The following is a 15,668-nucleotide window of genomic DNA, read 5'->3' as shown; positions in this document are numbered from 1 at the left end:
TCCTGCTGTCGTAGTTATCAGAAAGAAAAACTTTAACATATTTGCCGTATTTATTGCAAAGATAATGATCTTAGTTCATGGGATGCTTAAACTGAACCTTTATAACAAAAAAATTTATTTGTTTCATGGATAGACTCATAAATGTTCAGGTCAAAAATGTATTTGCATTCACTGCAGAAACTTAAAGACAATCTTCTCGTCCTCTCATTATTTTTGCATAATCTGCATACATCAAATGTGCATACTTACGTGCATGCGTGGATGTGTGCATGCATGTATGTATTTATATATGTATCATAGCATAACTAACATATTTCAGTGGTTCCAACTTCCAACAAACAAGTCATACCTCACTTTCAGTCAGTGGTCGGTCTGATGATATGACAAAAAGAACTAAATCAGCGCGAGGCACAAACTCTTCAGTAAGGCGTTGCTGCCTTTGGAGAATGACATTAGTACCTGGTGTATCAACAAGGTTCATCTGTTTCACCAAGTGAGCATATATTAGCTTTTGTTAATATATATATATATATATATATATATAACATACATAGGTTGAATTAAGTCAAAAAATAGAACTGCAGACAAATATCAAATGAAGAGAATTTGGCAAATGAACAAGATGACCACTTTCTAGATTAGAAAAAAAAAAGGTGGGCATTATTGATAATGTAAAGGTCTGCATTATATGGATTTGAGTTCATATGTCAGATACAGGGTTGTGTCTAAGCATTAGACCCTTTCAATAATTAAGAATTTCTTCTTACAGTGCCATGTCCGAGAGTGATACCAAATCCTTGTTTAAGTTTTAGATGTGGGTGTACTTTAGGCTAAATCAAAGAGACAAAGCAACATACAAAGCTAAAATCTATAACCAAGGTTCACCAAACCAATACCGGAATCGTACCAATCGGCGACTGGTTCGATATGGCCAGTACATACCATATCGACCCGAGCTTTACCAGAACCAGAAGGAGTAAGGAGAGGGGGGAGAGGGAAATGGAGAGGGAGGGGATAAAGAGAACGAAGAGAATGGAGAGGGCAAAGGAGAGATTGAGAGAGGGGGGACACATATCGGTCCGTCATCATCATCGTTGTCATCATTGGCAGTGGCGGTGATGAAACCCTAACCCTAGTGAGAGAGGTGAGTGAGAAGAGCGAGTGAGAGAGAGAAAGGAGGGCTTCCAATAGAGAGGGCAAGAGAAAGAGGAGAGAGAGACAAGTGAGAGAGAACGGAGAGGGAGAGAGAGAGAGACTACGAGAGAGGGATACCTATCAGTCCATCATCATCATCGTTGGCAATGGCAGCAATGACAAAACCCTAGCCCTAGTAGGCGAGGGAAGTGAGAGAGGCGAGCTAGAAAGGCAAGCGAGGTAAGTGAGCAGGTTATATAAAACCCGAACCTGAACCGAATCAAAAGCAATTCTATCCCATTAACTGACCAATTCGGTTCGCTATGCCTTGAACTGGGCGATTCGAGACAATTCGGTCATCCTTGTCTATAACCTTTTAAGATAAATTTGTAACTTTTTCGATGGAGATGACCGAGAAATTCTTTCACTTAAATAGCTTCAATACTTTTCCTTGTTAACTTACATTAGAATGGAGGAGCAAGTATAGATGAGAATACAATAATGCAGTAACCCACAAATGAAAAGCATTAGCCCAACATATACAAAAACAATAGGCTGTGACACCTCAAAAAAGATACATGAGCATGCGGTCTATGCGCATGCAGCACATACATAAACCTAAAACCTCCAACACCCTCCCTCAAGCTTACCATGTGTTATAGAGCAAGAATTTTCAAAATAAAACTAGAAGTATAGCACTATCCATAACAAAAATGCTCACAAGAATATTAACAGATCAAATATAGAAAAGTGAGAAAATATGTGCAAATGGGACTGTCTACAAAGTCATGATTGTTTAAATTACTACATTCTCTCATCATAAGCTATTCACATTGCCATCTAAATAGCATTCTAGCTGTCATAAGTCATAACTAAGTTGTGTCGGAAACCAAGCAACCCCAGCCATAAATGCAGCAAGAAAAGAGTAGCTTTATGGCAAAGAGAATTGCCATGTTAACTGCAAACTTTTTAAAACCGAACCAAACAGCGAGCCGGCAAGCTATCCAATTCCCAAGTCGACCAGTCCGATCGGGATGTCTTCCTCTTTGTCCCCATCAACTCCCTGGACTTCGACCCTACCGACCAAAACTTGAAAGCCTTCCAGGATCCCCTCTCTCGCTTCCTCGACACCACCTCCCCTCCTTCAGATTGGATCCTCTTTGACACCTTCACTTACTAGCTCCCCCACGTTGCCGCCAGGCATAGTGTAATGTCCGCCTACATCAACCTCATTGGCGTTGCCACCAATGCCTTCATCTGTCAATTCTTTGCAGCGGCCACCAATGGGATGACCTCAAGGGTGACACTCGACAAGCTCACTGCACTGCTCGATTGGGTGTCGTTCCCCACATTGTTGACCTATCGTCGCTTCAAGACCCGACCGATCCTGCATGTGTTCAAGCCGTAGACCACAGGAGCCGCAGGAAGTATAACAAGGGAGCCAAGGGGCATTCTCCCCCAGTTGCACTAGCAAGTGTCCCGTTGAGTGCGATAGCGAGAACCACGTTGGCCGCCACCCCAACCTCAACAGCATCACCTACTTCTGACTCCCAATCCTCTCCTGCTTCGCTGCCTCCTCCCTCCTCTCCTTCTCCGCCACCTCCTCGTCCACCATGATCAGTACCTGCTCCACCGCCGTCGTAGCTCCCTCCATCGTCGATGCCACACCCGCCCTCCCCGCCACCCTTTGTCACCTCCACGGCAACCGGCACCGGCGGTTGGAGATCGGTTGTGGGGGTTTGCAGGGCATCAAGGTCAAGGACGAGATTGGAGTGCCAGACACAAAAAAATGAAATTTGTGAGAAACAGACCAAACCAGGCGGCCTAACCCTTTCATCCGAATCTCCTAGGTTTAACCAAGTTTTAACCACTTTTAAAATGCCCTTTGAACCAGACTAGACAAGCATCCAATTTCTGGTTCAACCGGTTTAACCGGTTGGCCAAGCCGGTTTTAAAAACATTGGTTAAATGGGCTCAGCCCTAAAGCAAAAGACAATTGCTTCTTTGCCTACAAAAGATAAAGGAGTCTTCAACATGGAGAAAAGAAACTATCATAACAGCTGACTAACGTAGTCATCTGGCTGACCATTTGGTTGTAGTGTTGTACCATTATCACTGATTCACTTAGGTTCAAGATTGTTGTAGGCCACCTAGTTGAGGAGGTTTTGCAGTAAAAGAAACAACTTTATTTGCAATATTTGCAAAAAGGGACCACTTATTATTTGTTTCTTAAACAATTTACTTTGAACATCACGAGACCAGGATAACCCTGGAACCAGATGGTTGCGAACATGTCCTAGTTGATCCACACATTCTGGTAATCAGATTGTTGCACATGTGTGAAATATATTCACAACTCTCCTCAAATTCAAAAGAGGCTGTTTCTTAAGAAAATAATTCCAGCTGGTTTTTGCAATTATTACAATAAAGGAAATCTTTCCTACAAAACTCCTGCTAATTAAAAGAATATAGGCATAGCGCCGACACGCAGACACACACACACACACACGCAGAGAGAGAGATGACAAGCTTAAACCATTTCTCGACCATTAAAAGGATAGCAGCAATAATATAGATGAGGAAAATGGATGCTCTTGAAAATCTACCTACCCCCATGCCCAACCATAATCATCACCTATTCATCCTCCTACATCTCAATAGCAGCCAATAAGTGCCTCTCTCTCTTTCTCATGATCGCACCTCTTACTACCACAGAAAACAATAAGAAGTCATTCTACCTTTAATTTACGTCATATTTTCAAATTTATTTCTACAGTAAATTTTAAAGAGTTCAAAAGGACCCTAGATTGTTTATTGACAGCTCAATATCTTATTTACCAAGAAGGCTATTTGGGCTTTAATATCACGAAGTGCTATGCTACTTTTTGATCAAATGTTTATGATATCCCAGGTTACTATTATGAAAATTTGAGAGTACTGAAAAAGAAAACTGGAAAAGTCTGCTATAGTTGTTTTGATGCCCTTACATAGAGTACCTATGAGTCTCCACAAAGTGACAAATTTTGAAATTTTCTCCTCTTTTTTTTAAGTGTGTGCTTGTCTATGGCAAACCCCATATATCCCTTCAGTTTTCTTCTTCCTCTTTTTTTTTTATTTCCCTCTTTTGTCATCACATCATGCATTGCAGCCAAGACCGCTTGATAGTTTAAATGAAGTTTGGAACCAAAATTAGTCATTTTCTTCATATAAAGTGACTTCAATTCTCAGGCTAAAACATGAAGGATAACCCACTAAAACTGATAATAACCAGAAAATGAAAGAAAAATACAAAAAAACGATAACTAATTTATATCTAATAAAATCTGGTGCAACATCACACGAACTTGGATCTCCATCACATTGTACAAGATGTCAGATAATCATGGGAGATACTACCAGCAACTAAGAGAATTGTAGTGGCAATGACCAAATTGGTCGCTTAAGGGGATAAAAATGGAATATAACCATTTAGTGATTCAAAAATCAAAACTACTAACCTCCTTGAGTATTGGTGCATTTAAGTAGCATATGAGCTGGCCATCTGGATGCCTTTCACAATGATCTTGCTGATTAGACTCCATATCAGAATGTGAAAGCAGAGCGATCTCATTTGTCGTAGGAACTACTCCTTCCTTGAGATACCTCTTTCCAAGAAGAGCATTTATAACAGTAGATTTCCCAGAATTAAATTCACCCTGATGATATAAGATAATTATGAAATACAAGAAGCTAATATCAAAAATTCACACTATTAAACTGTATTTAAAAAAATGAAAGAAAACTTAATTCAGATAGCCATAAGAAGTCACATCTTAATTTGCATTAAGTAACAGAATAAGATAAATCTGCCATGCAAGCAATTTTTGCCTTGAGGAGAGCCTCCAACATCAGAACAGGTGCGCTGAAAAGGGTTTTAAATAATTAATAAATTAGAAAATATGTGCAGTTATTCAAAGACCTGGACAAAAATAGATCAAGCTTATTATTACCTAAAGTATATCTAAAATGACAATTTTGAAATCAGGAAATACTCATTTTTGATTCTATCTATCATCTTTTTATATCAAGAATACTCTCATATCTATCTTAAAACATATGTTAACCAGCCCACCCGCTCTCTTCCCAGCATTAACAATCACTAGTGTGTGCTCTCTCTTTCCCTTCCCAATCAGATGAGACCCCTTTTTAAAACTCCCAAACAGGGTCTCTCTCTTTGATTCAACTCCCAAACAGATCAGACTCTCTCTCTCTCTTATTCGACTTAATACATATCCAGTCCTCCTGTCTCCCTTCCCTCTTCCCTGAACCATGCACTACACGAGTCCAGGTACCAGCAAATAAAAATGCAATTGAGTCATTATCAATGATCTGATAAGTTCATTTTCTGTGATGTATGCCAAAACCACGACATTTACAATATTGTACAGATAATGCAAGATCGCAAGCCTTCTGTTATTAAAGAGATTGTAACTTAAAATTTGAGTCTGGTTCTATTTATGATGGTTTAAAAAGAATGACTATTATATGTCATTTGGAACCAAGTGGTGATCAGACAGAATACTTCTCATCTATGTCCTTAGGGCAGTAGCAAAAACAGTTGAACCAAAATACATTACAGCTCATGCCTGTTTTAATGGAAGTAAATTTATAGTTAATTGAAAATATAAGATACCTACGTCCTGGTTTGCTATTCTCCATCAAATCTTTCTTGTTTCCTTGCCAATTGCTCCTCAATATCCAACTGCTTCTAATAGCACAAAAATATACAATAACAAGAATACATAAACTAATATTTAATTAGTAGTCTAAAAAGACTTTTTCTCTTGTACCTGTATAAGCCAACTGTTTTCCATTTTTATGTCTTTTGTTCATCTGTTTCAACTCTTGGGCAACTTCAAAATCATGATCCATCTTGTCAATCATCAAACCACAATTTTTTTATTTGGAGATGCAACTCTATCAGCAAAATTTTCAATTCAAGCCTGTAGCACTTATAGGTCAAGGTCCTCCACCAATCATAAGTGCTAAGGAGGCTCAAGTTGAAAATTTTGCTGATAAAGTTGCACTTCCAAATACAAAAATTAGGTTCAATGGATTGGCAACAAGAATCCTAACTTTAAAGTTGTGCAAGAGCTGGAGGAGATTTAGAAAAGACATAAAATGGAAACCAGTTGCCTATATTATTATATTGGTGTAAATGTGCAGAGATTCTTACTAGGTTGTAAAGCTTACAACTCCCTTTCTCTCTTTTCAGAGTTGCGTAGTATTTGGCTATAGTTGAGATTATAGGAGGAAGGGACGAATAGATAGAGCATCATTATTACCAGTTGGATGAATGAATTTTGTAATTTTACAAGTTTTGTTATTATTTATGAATTGAGATTATTATTATTATTTAGTGATATTGAAGTTGTAATAAATTTTCAGGCCTTGCCCTAGGGTGTATGCGGCTGTGTCACGTGGCCGACCTGGGTGACGGGTTCGGAGCATGACACATCAATAAACAAAGCATGAGCTTTGTTTTTAAGAATAGGCACTTACATTTAATTTATTGCTAATATGACTTATGCCATGCATCTAAGAACAAGGATTGCCAAATCGTTACTAGGTGGCATACCGGTCAGCACTCGAACCGATTCAGACTGGTTCAGGACCGGTTCGGACCAGTACCAAACCAGACTGCATAACACAGTATGCGCGGGCGCGCGGCGCGATGTGGCGAACCGGTGCGAAACGACCGGTTCGCACCAGTTCCTAGCTACACTGGACGGAACCGGATCTAGTATCGGCCGGTTCTGGCCCAATACTGCTGGGTTCCGGCCCCATAGGGGCCCGAACAATTTTCCACCGCCGAACCAAATCGGTTCGATACGGGCGAACCGGCCGATACGGGCCGGTTCAGCATTCCTTATCTAAGAACCACAGTTACCGAATTTGACACTAAAACGCAAAGCGGGAAACTAATAATAAGAGTTGAACTTTGAAATAGGAAAGCGTTTTATTTCTAACATATGATCCAGAAGGAAGCAACAAGCAATTCGATGGGGTAAGAAAATTCTCTCTCTTTTGCAAGAAAATAGACATGTCATAGAAGAATAAATGATGTTTTGTGTACTATTTATTAATATAATGTTTTCCATAGTATTTATTAATATAAGAGGAAAATCATATAAAATAAGAATGCTTAGATAAAATGCCAATATAATTTGCTAGTGAGTTCACAAGAGCGTTTCAATCTTGTTGGTTTCTATCCAAAGGCATTACTCAATGTCCAGTAAATTTTCCAAAACTGCAACTGCCCTTGTCATTGCTTTAAGTGTCAAGAGAGAATGCTAACAATACAGTACGCTACCAAACTTTTCATCAGGCTATATGAGTAAAGGGAAACAAAAAGCTTGGAGCAGTAAGTTGGATAGAACTAATACATTTTTAAATTGCAAATGAGCCACCAGCTCTTTTCAGTGACCTGCACTTAGAGATCCAAATTGTATAGTGTAGGGGTTTAGTTGTCAACAAAGCCAGATACTGAGAAGTAGAAGAGGGAAAGATAATACCAGATAAGAGAATTGTGAGAATGAAAATATGAAGGCACATTGTTTACTGAAAAAATTGTAGGAAGACCAACAAGTGCTCCTATTATGTTTGGAGCGTGATATATTTAAAATATCTTCAGATTTGTGATAGATTAACAGGAAAACTAAATGCATAGATATTACAATAAAACTTGACTAGCAACTACTCAAGAAACTCCTCCCATACATACACTGAAGGAAAATTTTTGAAAAGTTACAAACGTAATAATTATTTAATAAAATTTTTGAAGCTGGCTGTTTCTTTCAATGGTTCATGTCCTGATATCCCTGGCTACATTTTGCATCATTAGGTGATTGCTGTTCATTGACTTATTCAGTGGTTCCTTAGCAAATGATTGCCTAATAGCAGTAGTTATGTGGTTTCATATTGTTTCTCCTCACTTTCTTCTTTATGCCCAGGTGCTCTTTATTAATAGCATTTTTATCGACAGGCTGTGAAACATGCCTTTTTTTCCATAAAACTTGTAAGAAGTTAATTGAAGCAATCATCCAGATCTGTAGGTCAGAGTTAAGAAAATAAGGTTAAAGACAATATATAGCTCAAAAACAGTTTCCAAGACCAACAGCCTGGCTTAACAAATTAAATAAAGCAATTCTGGCATATTGATTACAAAGGTCAAATAAGGGATGCTACTTAAAAATACAGGGCCAATATACAATGCTCATCATTCAGATACTAAGATGGCATCTTAAAAAAAAAAACAAATGCACCTCTTAATCGCCAAGAAAAGAAAAAGGATAAAGTGCTTTTAGATACTTCGACCCTAATCCATTCCTCCCCCCAGCCATCATTACCCTTCTATAATGATCTGAAGTAGATAATTTAAAAAGAAGCTCTGTTTTCCAAAATAATTTCTTCACATGCAAAAGGAAATCTTCAATCCACAAAATAATAGTCACCCCAATTATAAGCAGAGTGTACTTGATTTCAAATCATATAAGTTTAGTAGGCATATCCCTGGTGAATAAAATGTTCTTCAATATCACCAACAACCTTCCAAACTGCAAAACTATCCTTCGCAGCTTTATAATCTACGATATTCTTATTACAAATCAAATGCTAAGATTTTCCACAAAACATTTCCTCCAATATTTGGGGATATTGACCAACTTGTATGGCAATGGCCCACTATATGGAACTTATTTCCAATCAGTGAATACAGATATCACATATCAAATTCTTATTAAAATGAATCAAATTTGTAGTATCTTCAATCCTAGTTGCGAGATCAATGGTCCGAAATTCTACTGGTGAAGAAAGCATAAATGACTAAGGCAAGAAGCATCACATGGAGGCGAAGAAAATATTCGATAAACCATAAACGACTAAGTTAAGAAGCACCACCAAAGGGGGAAGTAAATAGCTGATAAACCCGATTAAGTAGAAGATTTAATTTGGTAGAGGAAGTAGTATCTACTTAATAGGCAATCATACAAGCAGAATGAAAAAATGAAAAATATTACTGCTCTAACAAAAATAAAAATAGTTTGAATATAAATAGTAAAAATAAGGATTTTTTGCATATATACCCTCCTAAATATACGAAATTGCATGAATACCCTCGTAAAATTACTATTTGCACATATACCCTTCTTTTTTTCTTTTTTGCATATGTACCCGTACCATTTAATGTCGTTAAAAAATAAACGGATTAAAATTAAAATGATTGAAAATTTGAGATACCCTTATGGGTAGATATGTAAAAAAGTTATAAGCGTATACATACAAATAACAACTTTATAAGGGTAGACATGCAATTTCTCATATTTAAAAGGGTACACATTCAAAAAATTCATTAAAAAAAATCAAAACTCGGCTGAAATTTGCCAAGTTGGATCGACAAGTCATAAAAAAGATCGAGTTATATTATCAATTTTCTTTTTTAAGATCTTGACTCAATCAAGTTGGAATATTAGGTGATCATTTTGGTAATACTATTCTCCATTTGATTTTGATATAATTATCATCATTGAATCTATGACATCTACATATTTTTTATTATTTTTAAAAGATTAAAGCATATCAAATTTAAATTAATTATAAATGCTTATATTAGCAAAATATTTTTTAGTGATTCGCAAATGTTGAGTTGTTGATTGTTTTTGAGGCAAGAATTTAGTAAAAGCAACATGATATATTCTATAAGAGTTGATATTAAACATGATTTAATCTTTTTTGTTATCGTTTTTTATTAATGAATTATCTTTAGTGGATTTTGATCATTTTTATTGATTTTTTTTTAAGTGTGTACCCTCCTAAATATGCTTCATTGCATGAATACCCTTGCAAAGTTGCTATTTACATGTATATCCATCAACGTCAGCGGAACCGACCCAAACTGTTCGGGTCGGTTCCGCCCGTTTCAAACCATAACGGTGGCTCACACAGTTCCGGCTCCGAAAACGGGACGCGTTTCCGGAGCCAGAGAAGGAAAAAGGAAAGAAAAAGTGAGTGGAGGAGGGAGGGAGAGAGAGAGGACGCCGATGGAGGGCCAGCGGAGCCCGACGAAGACTGCAAGGGGGCCGGCGCCGGCGTCCCTCCCTCCCCCGCTCTCTCTCTCTCTTCCTCTCTCATTCTTCCTCTCCCCTGTCTGTTCCGTTGTGTCGATACGGGCCCGGCATGGCATGCGCAGGCCCGTACCAAGTCATCCCGTCGGAGAACCAGCACAGGGTCTGGTACCGGCTCCTCTGACCTTGATATCCATATAAAAAAAATTTTGCATGTCTACCTGTAAGGGTAGTTCAGTCATTTCAATTTTAAATCGTTTATTTTTTTAACGGTGTTAGATTGCATGGGTACATATATAAAAAAAAGTAAAATAAGGGTATACATGCAAAAGAAGTATTTTATAAGGATATATATGCAAATAGCAATTTTACAAGGGTATTCATACAATTTTATATATTTTTGAGAGTATATATGCAAAAAAAACCCTAAAAATAATCATGCTTGGTCAAGGCATGTATGCAGAAACATGCACAAAGCAGGTGAAGAATGAAGGAGATATTGAATATTTCAAATATAGTTAAACAAAGCAAAAGGATAACGTATCATGCTGACTTGAATATATGTATTGATCTAGCACTAAGGTATCGGAGACTTACTACTGTATCTTAATATGTAATATATAAGTCCACTCCAACAAAAAACATAAAGTTCTCACAATAGAGTTTGCTAAATTTTAAATTTACCACAACAACCAGCAAAAAGGGCTCACTGAGACGAGAAGCAGCATCCTCAAGAAGTGAAACCTCCTTCATCTGCCACCCAATGTAAACATTTATATGTTTTATGTCAAGCATATGCAAAAGAATGTGTAGTAGTAGTATTTGAAATCATTTGAAGGGCATCTTCAACTACCAAATGTTTAACATTAGAAGATCACCATTGGTGCAGCTTTCTTGACAACTGCAACCGCCTCATGTAACAACATCCTTTCAGCTTCAATCAACTTTATCTCTCTGTCACCTAATTTCATAAATCCAGCAACCCTGTTCCTCCCATTGATTATGACACTACCACCCTCCACATCCATTCTACTGGAATTTGCATATACATCTTGTGAGACTCTACTCACCACATCTTCTTTAGAAAATGCCTTCAGAATATCATCACTGGATAGCTTCATATCACCCAAAGTGATGACAATACCACATGCACCTAACTGGAGTAACTTTGATGCCATATTGAAAGGTAATTCATCATGAAGTAATTCAATTGCGGCAAAGAATACAGGCACCTTGACTTGCTGGTTAACAGAGTTTTCCAGTATTGTAACATAATTGTCATTCTCCATACTCATTATAAGAAAATCAGCACCTTCGAAACTTGATGCACTAATTGCAGAGTTTGCAGTCTGCACTGTCCTTGCAACTAGAGGGAGATATACAGAATCCGGTTTGGATTGCATCATCATATTCCTTGCAACAATGGCAGGAATACCTGCATACAAAACAGAAAGAAAAAAAAAGGAACTTTCCTCACTTTATTACTCTCAATAAATTAGTTTTCAATATATCTGGGCAAAAGCAGGATCAAGATAAAGAAGGAAAAAAAATAAACCTTCAAAATGCTTCAAATGCAGTGACAGCAAAGTAGAGTATGCCTAGAAAGAGAAGATGAACAGTATCATATAACAAAAAATGACAAGACAAGCACAGATTATCTACTCTGATGCAGTACTAATGGGGTTAAACAAAAAAATCTACTATTAGAATAGAAACTCTCCTGTTTGAACTTCACCTCAATTTTGGACTCCACCATTTTAATATTTTTTCCAGATCAGAGGGCCTGCTACATGCTCTCTTGAGTATCAGGACTCCTTCCCAGCGGAGCTAATTTTTAACTTCACATTTCTGAAAGGGGCTCTCTCTCACACACACAATATTGGACTCTTTAAAAGTTATGCACATTTGCACATGCACAGTACTGGTCTATATAGGTTGTACTCACAACGATTCAGGATAACAATTAAATTAACCGTCATCAGAAGTATTTCAGATCCTATATCGAATGTACCTACATTATTGGATTTTTTTTTTTTAATGTTTAGACTACTTGGAGCAGTAGCGAAATATATCATGTGATACTAGGCATTAGACTTGACTTTAACCTAGCAGTAGTGTTGTTGGGAATTGTACAGCACTTGATTATTAGTTTCAATGTGTATTAATGCATACATGAAACATAATGTATGAGTACTCATTAGCATACTGTCAAGATGTTTGATGTTCTCAGCTTAGCAATTTTGAGAACATTGTGAGCATATTTTATACGTGATAATATTTTTGTACACATGTTCATGACTAAGATGTCTGTTGAGCCTTCTTAGTCATACAACGGATTATTAGTTGGCTGCAAATCATATCTGTATGGGTTAGGAGGATTGATCAGACAGTAAAATCAAATGTTGGTCATTTTCTTAAAGTGCTATTGTAGATATATTTTGATTTCGTGCACATATACCCTTGTAAATATGGCTTATTATATATTTAACCTCCAAAATCACTATTTGCATATATACCATCAAATTATCCTGTTATTGCATGGGCACCCTGCCTGTTAGATTTTTGGTTCACGGTGCTTATAAATAACCATTTCGGGTATCATTTGGCATTATTACCCTTTTACATTAATACTCCTAAAAAATTTACCATTCAGTTTGTATTAAAAAGAGCTATTTTATAAAAAAAAATTCAAGAATAATAATGCAAAATGGTAATAGTCATTTTTCAACATCATTGGCCAAAATCTAATGAAGAGGTATCCATGTAAAAACAAGGAAGTTTTGAGGGGTATATATGCAGAGAATGATTTTCAAAGGGTAAAAATGCAATAATCTATATTTGCAAGGGTATGTATGCAAAAAGCCAATTTCTTTTTGATAAAGATAAAAATAAAGAATGTTCTACATTCATGTTGGTCAAGGTTAGATTGTGAATTAGTATGCTATCGAGATAATGATATAATAAAGAAGGCTACAAGCAAAATGTTGAATCATCATATGGAGAGATTATATCATGAAGTTCCAATTTTGAGGACTTAGTTGCAATGTTCTTACTACATAGCACTTGCAACTCAGGTGCAAGGGTCCAAAGATATCTGATAAACTGTATCAATTAAGAATATATTGATAACATGTAAATCTCAATCTCAGCCTGCTTGAAACCCATGACATTATAGATTAAACCAATTCATTCCAACCTCTTAGGCCAACTAAGGCAGAAACTTAAGCAATCACCAGAGGCCTGGGCCTGTGGGTGAACCCCATATGCAACACTATGAATGCATAAGAAAGCCCTTAATCCTTAAGCATGCACCAATACTTGGAAAGAAAAATTGTTATACATGCATGCATGATCAAAGAGCAAATGGTGGATTTCTTTTATTTTTATTTTCTTTTTTTCTTTTGAAAGAGGGAGAGGGTGGAAAAGACCTAGCCCGGTTGAATGACCAAAATCCAAGTATCTGGGGATACACTACTCAGAACTCAAACCAAAGCGTACTCCAAGGGCAGGAGGAGTGTGACCAGTAGAGAATTTCCAGCTCACATAAAACGGAAAGGGAAAGAAAAGAAAAATAAGAGAAATGAGATATTGACCATATCAGGCCACAACTAGATTTCCTGTGTATATTGCATCCTACTATCGGGCTATCATATAACTATGCTCCAGGCCTCCAACTTGTTGGGAAGTGTTAAAGAGATACTCTATTTTTTTATTAAGCAATATCTAGGATTCGAACACTGGACCTCCTCTAGGGGCAAGTCCTTATAGAAGAGGTGCGAACCAACTAAGCTAATAGTTGCTGGCATTTTCAAAATAATATAATAGATAGAGATTGCAGAATTGCACAGAATAAAGAAAACTAATGTTGTTTCATGCATATGCCTTTCTCAAGTTTTCTTGCCTCTTCTCTCTTTTCTCAGCTATCCACTAGCATTTGGTACATCTGATGCCAGTGTGGAGAAGATGGATGGTTGTAATCTATGATAGATTTCTTTAAATTATTTGTCCAAGTCGATAAATGCAGCCTCACTTTTTCATAGTGCATTGTTCTTGCTTCTTTTAATTAATTGAAAAGAGAAAAATCGAGACTTGGATAATTACAGAGCAGGTGAATCCCCCTCCCTTTCTCTCAGAAAAGAATGAAATTTGAAACAAGAGGGGTATATGCAGAACAAAAGGTTTATTTACAGAAGAATGGATGGACAAAAGCAGAGTCAAGTCATCAGAGTTTCTGTCGTAATGTTGATAGATCTATTAATTAACAATGTAAGCTATTTTTTTGAAGAGAAATAGGTAAGCATATTATATTCATAGTATTCAAAATTCAAATTCTTGCAATGTTCTTGCACTAAATAATTTCTCTCTTTTTTTCGCAGCAACTAAATAATTTCTTTAGAATTGGTGTGTGGCCAATAATTTGTTTATGCAACTGTGAAACAAAGTAGATTTTTACTGATACAGTAAATATATCATCAAATAAATTCTTAGGAAAGCTCTTAGATTTGTCGGAGATAACTTTCATTTGGTCAAATTATGCAACATAAAGCAAAAAAGTTACGTCTTGGATGCAAAGTATCATAGTTTGCAGTATTGCAACACAAAAATATAAAAAAAACAGGGAAGTAGGGAGAGTATGAACCACAGAAAAACAGAAAAACATCAAAAGTAGAAGAAAAATTCCAGAAGAACAGACAGATATCAAAACTAGAAGATAGAAAGATCACATTTTGACACTAACCCTTATCAGATAGCACCACCCCGCTTGCACCCACAGCGGCTGCGATATCGACACGCTCGGCGATAAGAAAATAAGCTCTGTCCCCAATCACCGACTTCAACCTACAAGCTGCCTCATACAGCCCGCCGCCACTTTCATCCCCGCAATCGAGCACCACCATCCCCACTCCTTTGGCCACCGCCACATCGATCTCGGCAATAGAGCCTTCCCTTCTAAGAACCTCTTCGGCTCTTAGTCGGAGGACCAAAGTCGGCACCTTTATCTCCGGCCGCTTGAAGCCACCGGGAAACAAGGTCCTCAGCTGCCGCTGCTGCTGCTCGGAAGGATCAAAAGAGGCGGAACTGGCGCCAATGACGTTGATGGGGTGGCGAAGAACTCGGCATCTGGAGGGTGGAGCTCGGGGAAAGGTGTTCCAGACGTGGCGCTTGGGGAGGAGAGGGAACTTGGGGCGGCGAGCAGCCACGGTATAGTTGCAGGGAATTGAGACCATGGGAAGGAGAGGAGAGCGAAGGATCTGGGGGACGGTGTGGAGAAAGGGTGGAAGGGGCGAGTGAGGGAGCGCAGGAAAAGGTCGGATTGCGAAGGAGTCCGGAGAGACGAATTGGGACGGAAAGAGCGGCGGAGAGGGAAGGACAAAAAACCTTATCAGAGAAATGTGGCAGTGGACGATTTGAGCCGCTTGCGATCTTAGAATT

At 37.7% G+C, this 15,668-nt stretch overlaps 1 protein-coding gene across 1 annotated transcript in view; it reads right to left on the bottom strand.

The window, feature by feature from the left end:
• The window catches only part of FZL (FZO-like protein), a 31,429-nt gene extending 15,761 nt beyond the window's left edge, over window positions 1-15,668 (bottom strand). Inside the window, exons 1-5 of the mRNA XM_008784952.5 lie at window positions 14,974-15,668; window positions 11,114-11,670; window positions 10,920-10,988; window positions 4,632-4,829; window positions 350-481 (exon numbers count right to left, since the gene is read on the bottom strand). Of these exons, the coding sequence (XP_008783174.4) occupies window positions 350-481; window positions 4,632-4,829; window positions 10,920-10,988; window positions 11,114-11,670; window positions 14,974-15,463 (1,446 nt within the window). The 5' untranslated portion in view covers window positions 15,464-15,668. The remainder of the gene's footprint in view (window positions 1-349; window positions 482-4,631; window positions 4,830-10,919; window positions 10,989-11,113; window positions 11,671-14,973) is intronic.

The sequence above is a fragment of the Phoenix dactylifera genome, chromosome 12 (assembly GCF_051530095.1).
Source record: "Phoenix dactylifera cultivar Ajwa chromosome 12, Ajwa_hap1_PhDact_Kaust_v1.1, whole genome shotgun sequence".
In the NCBI taxonomy this organism is placed as follows: Eukaryota; Viridiplantae; Streptophyta; class Magnoliopsida; order Arecales; family Arecaceae; genus Phoenix; species Phoenix dactylifera.
Note: the sequence above shows the minus strand (reverse complement) of the source record. Positions and strands in the feature narration are given on the sequence as shown.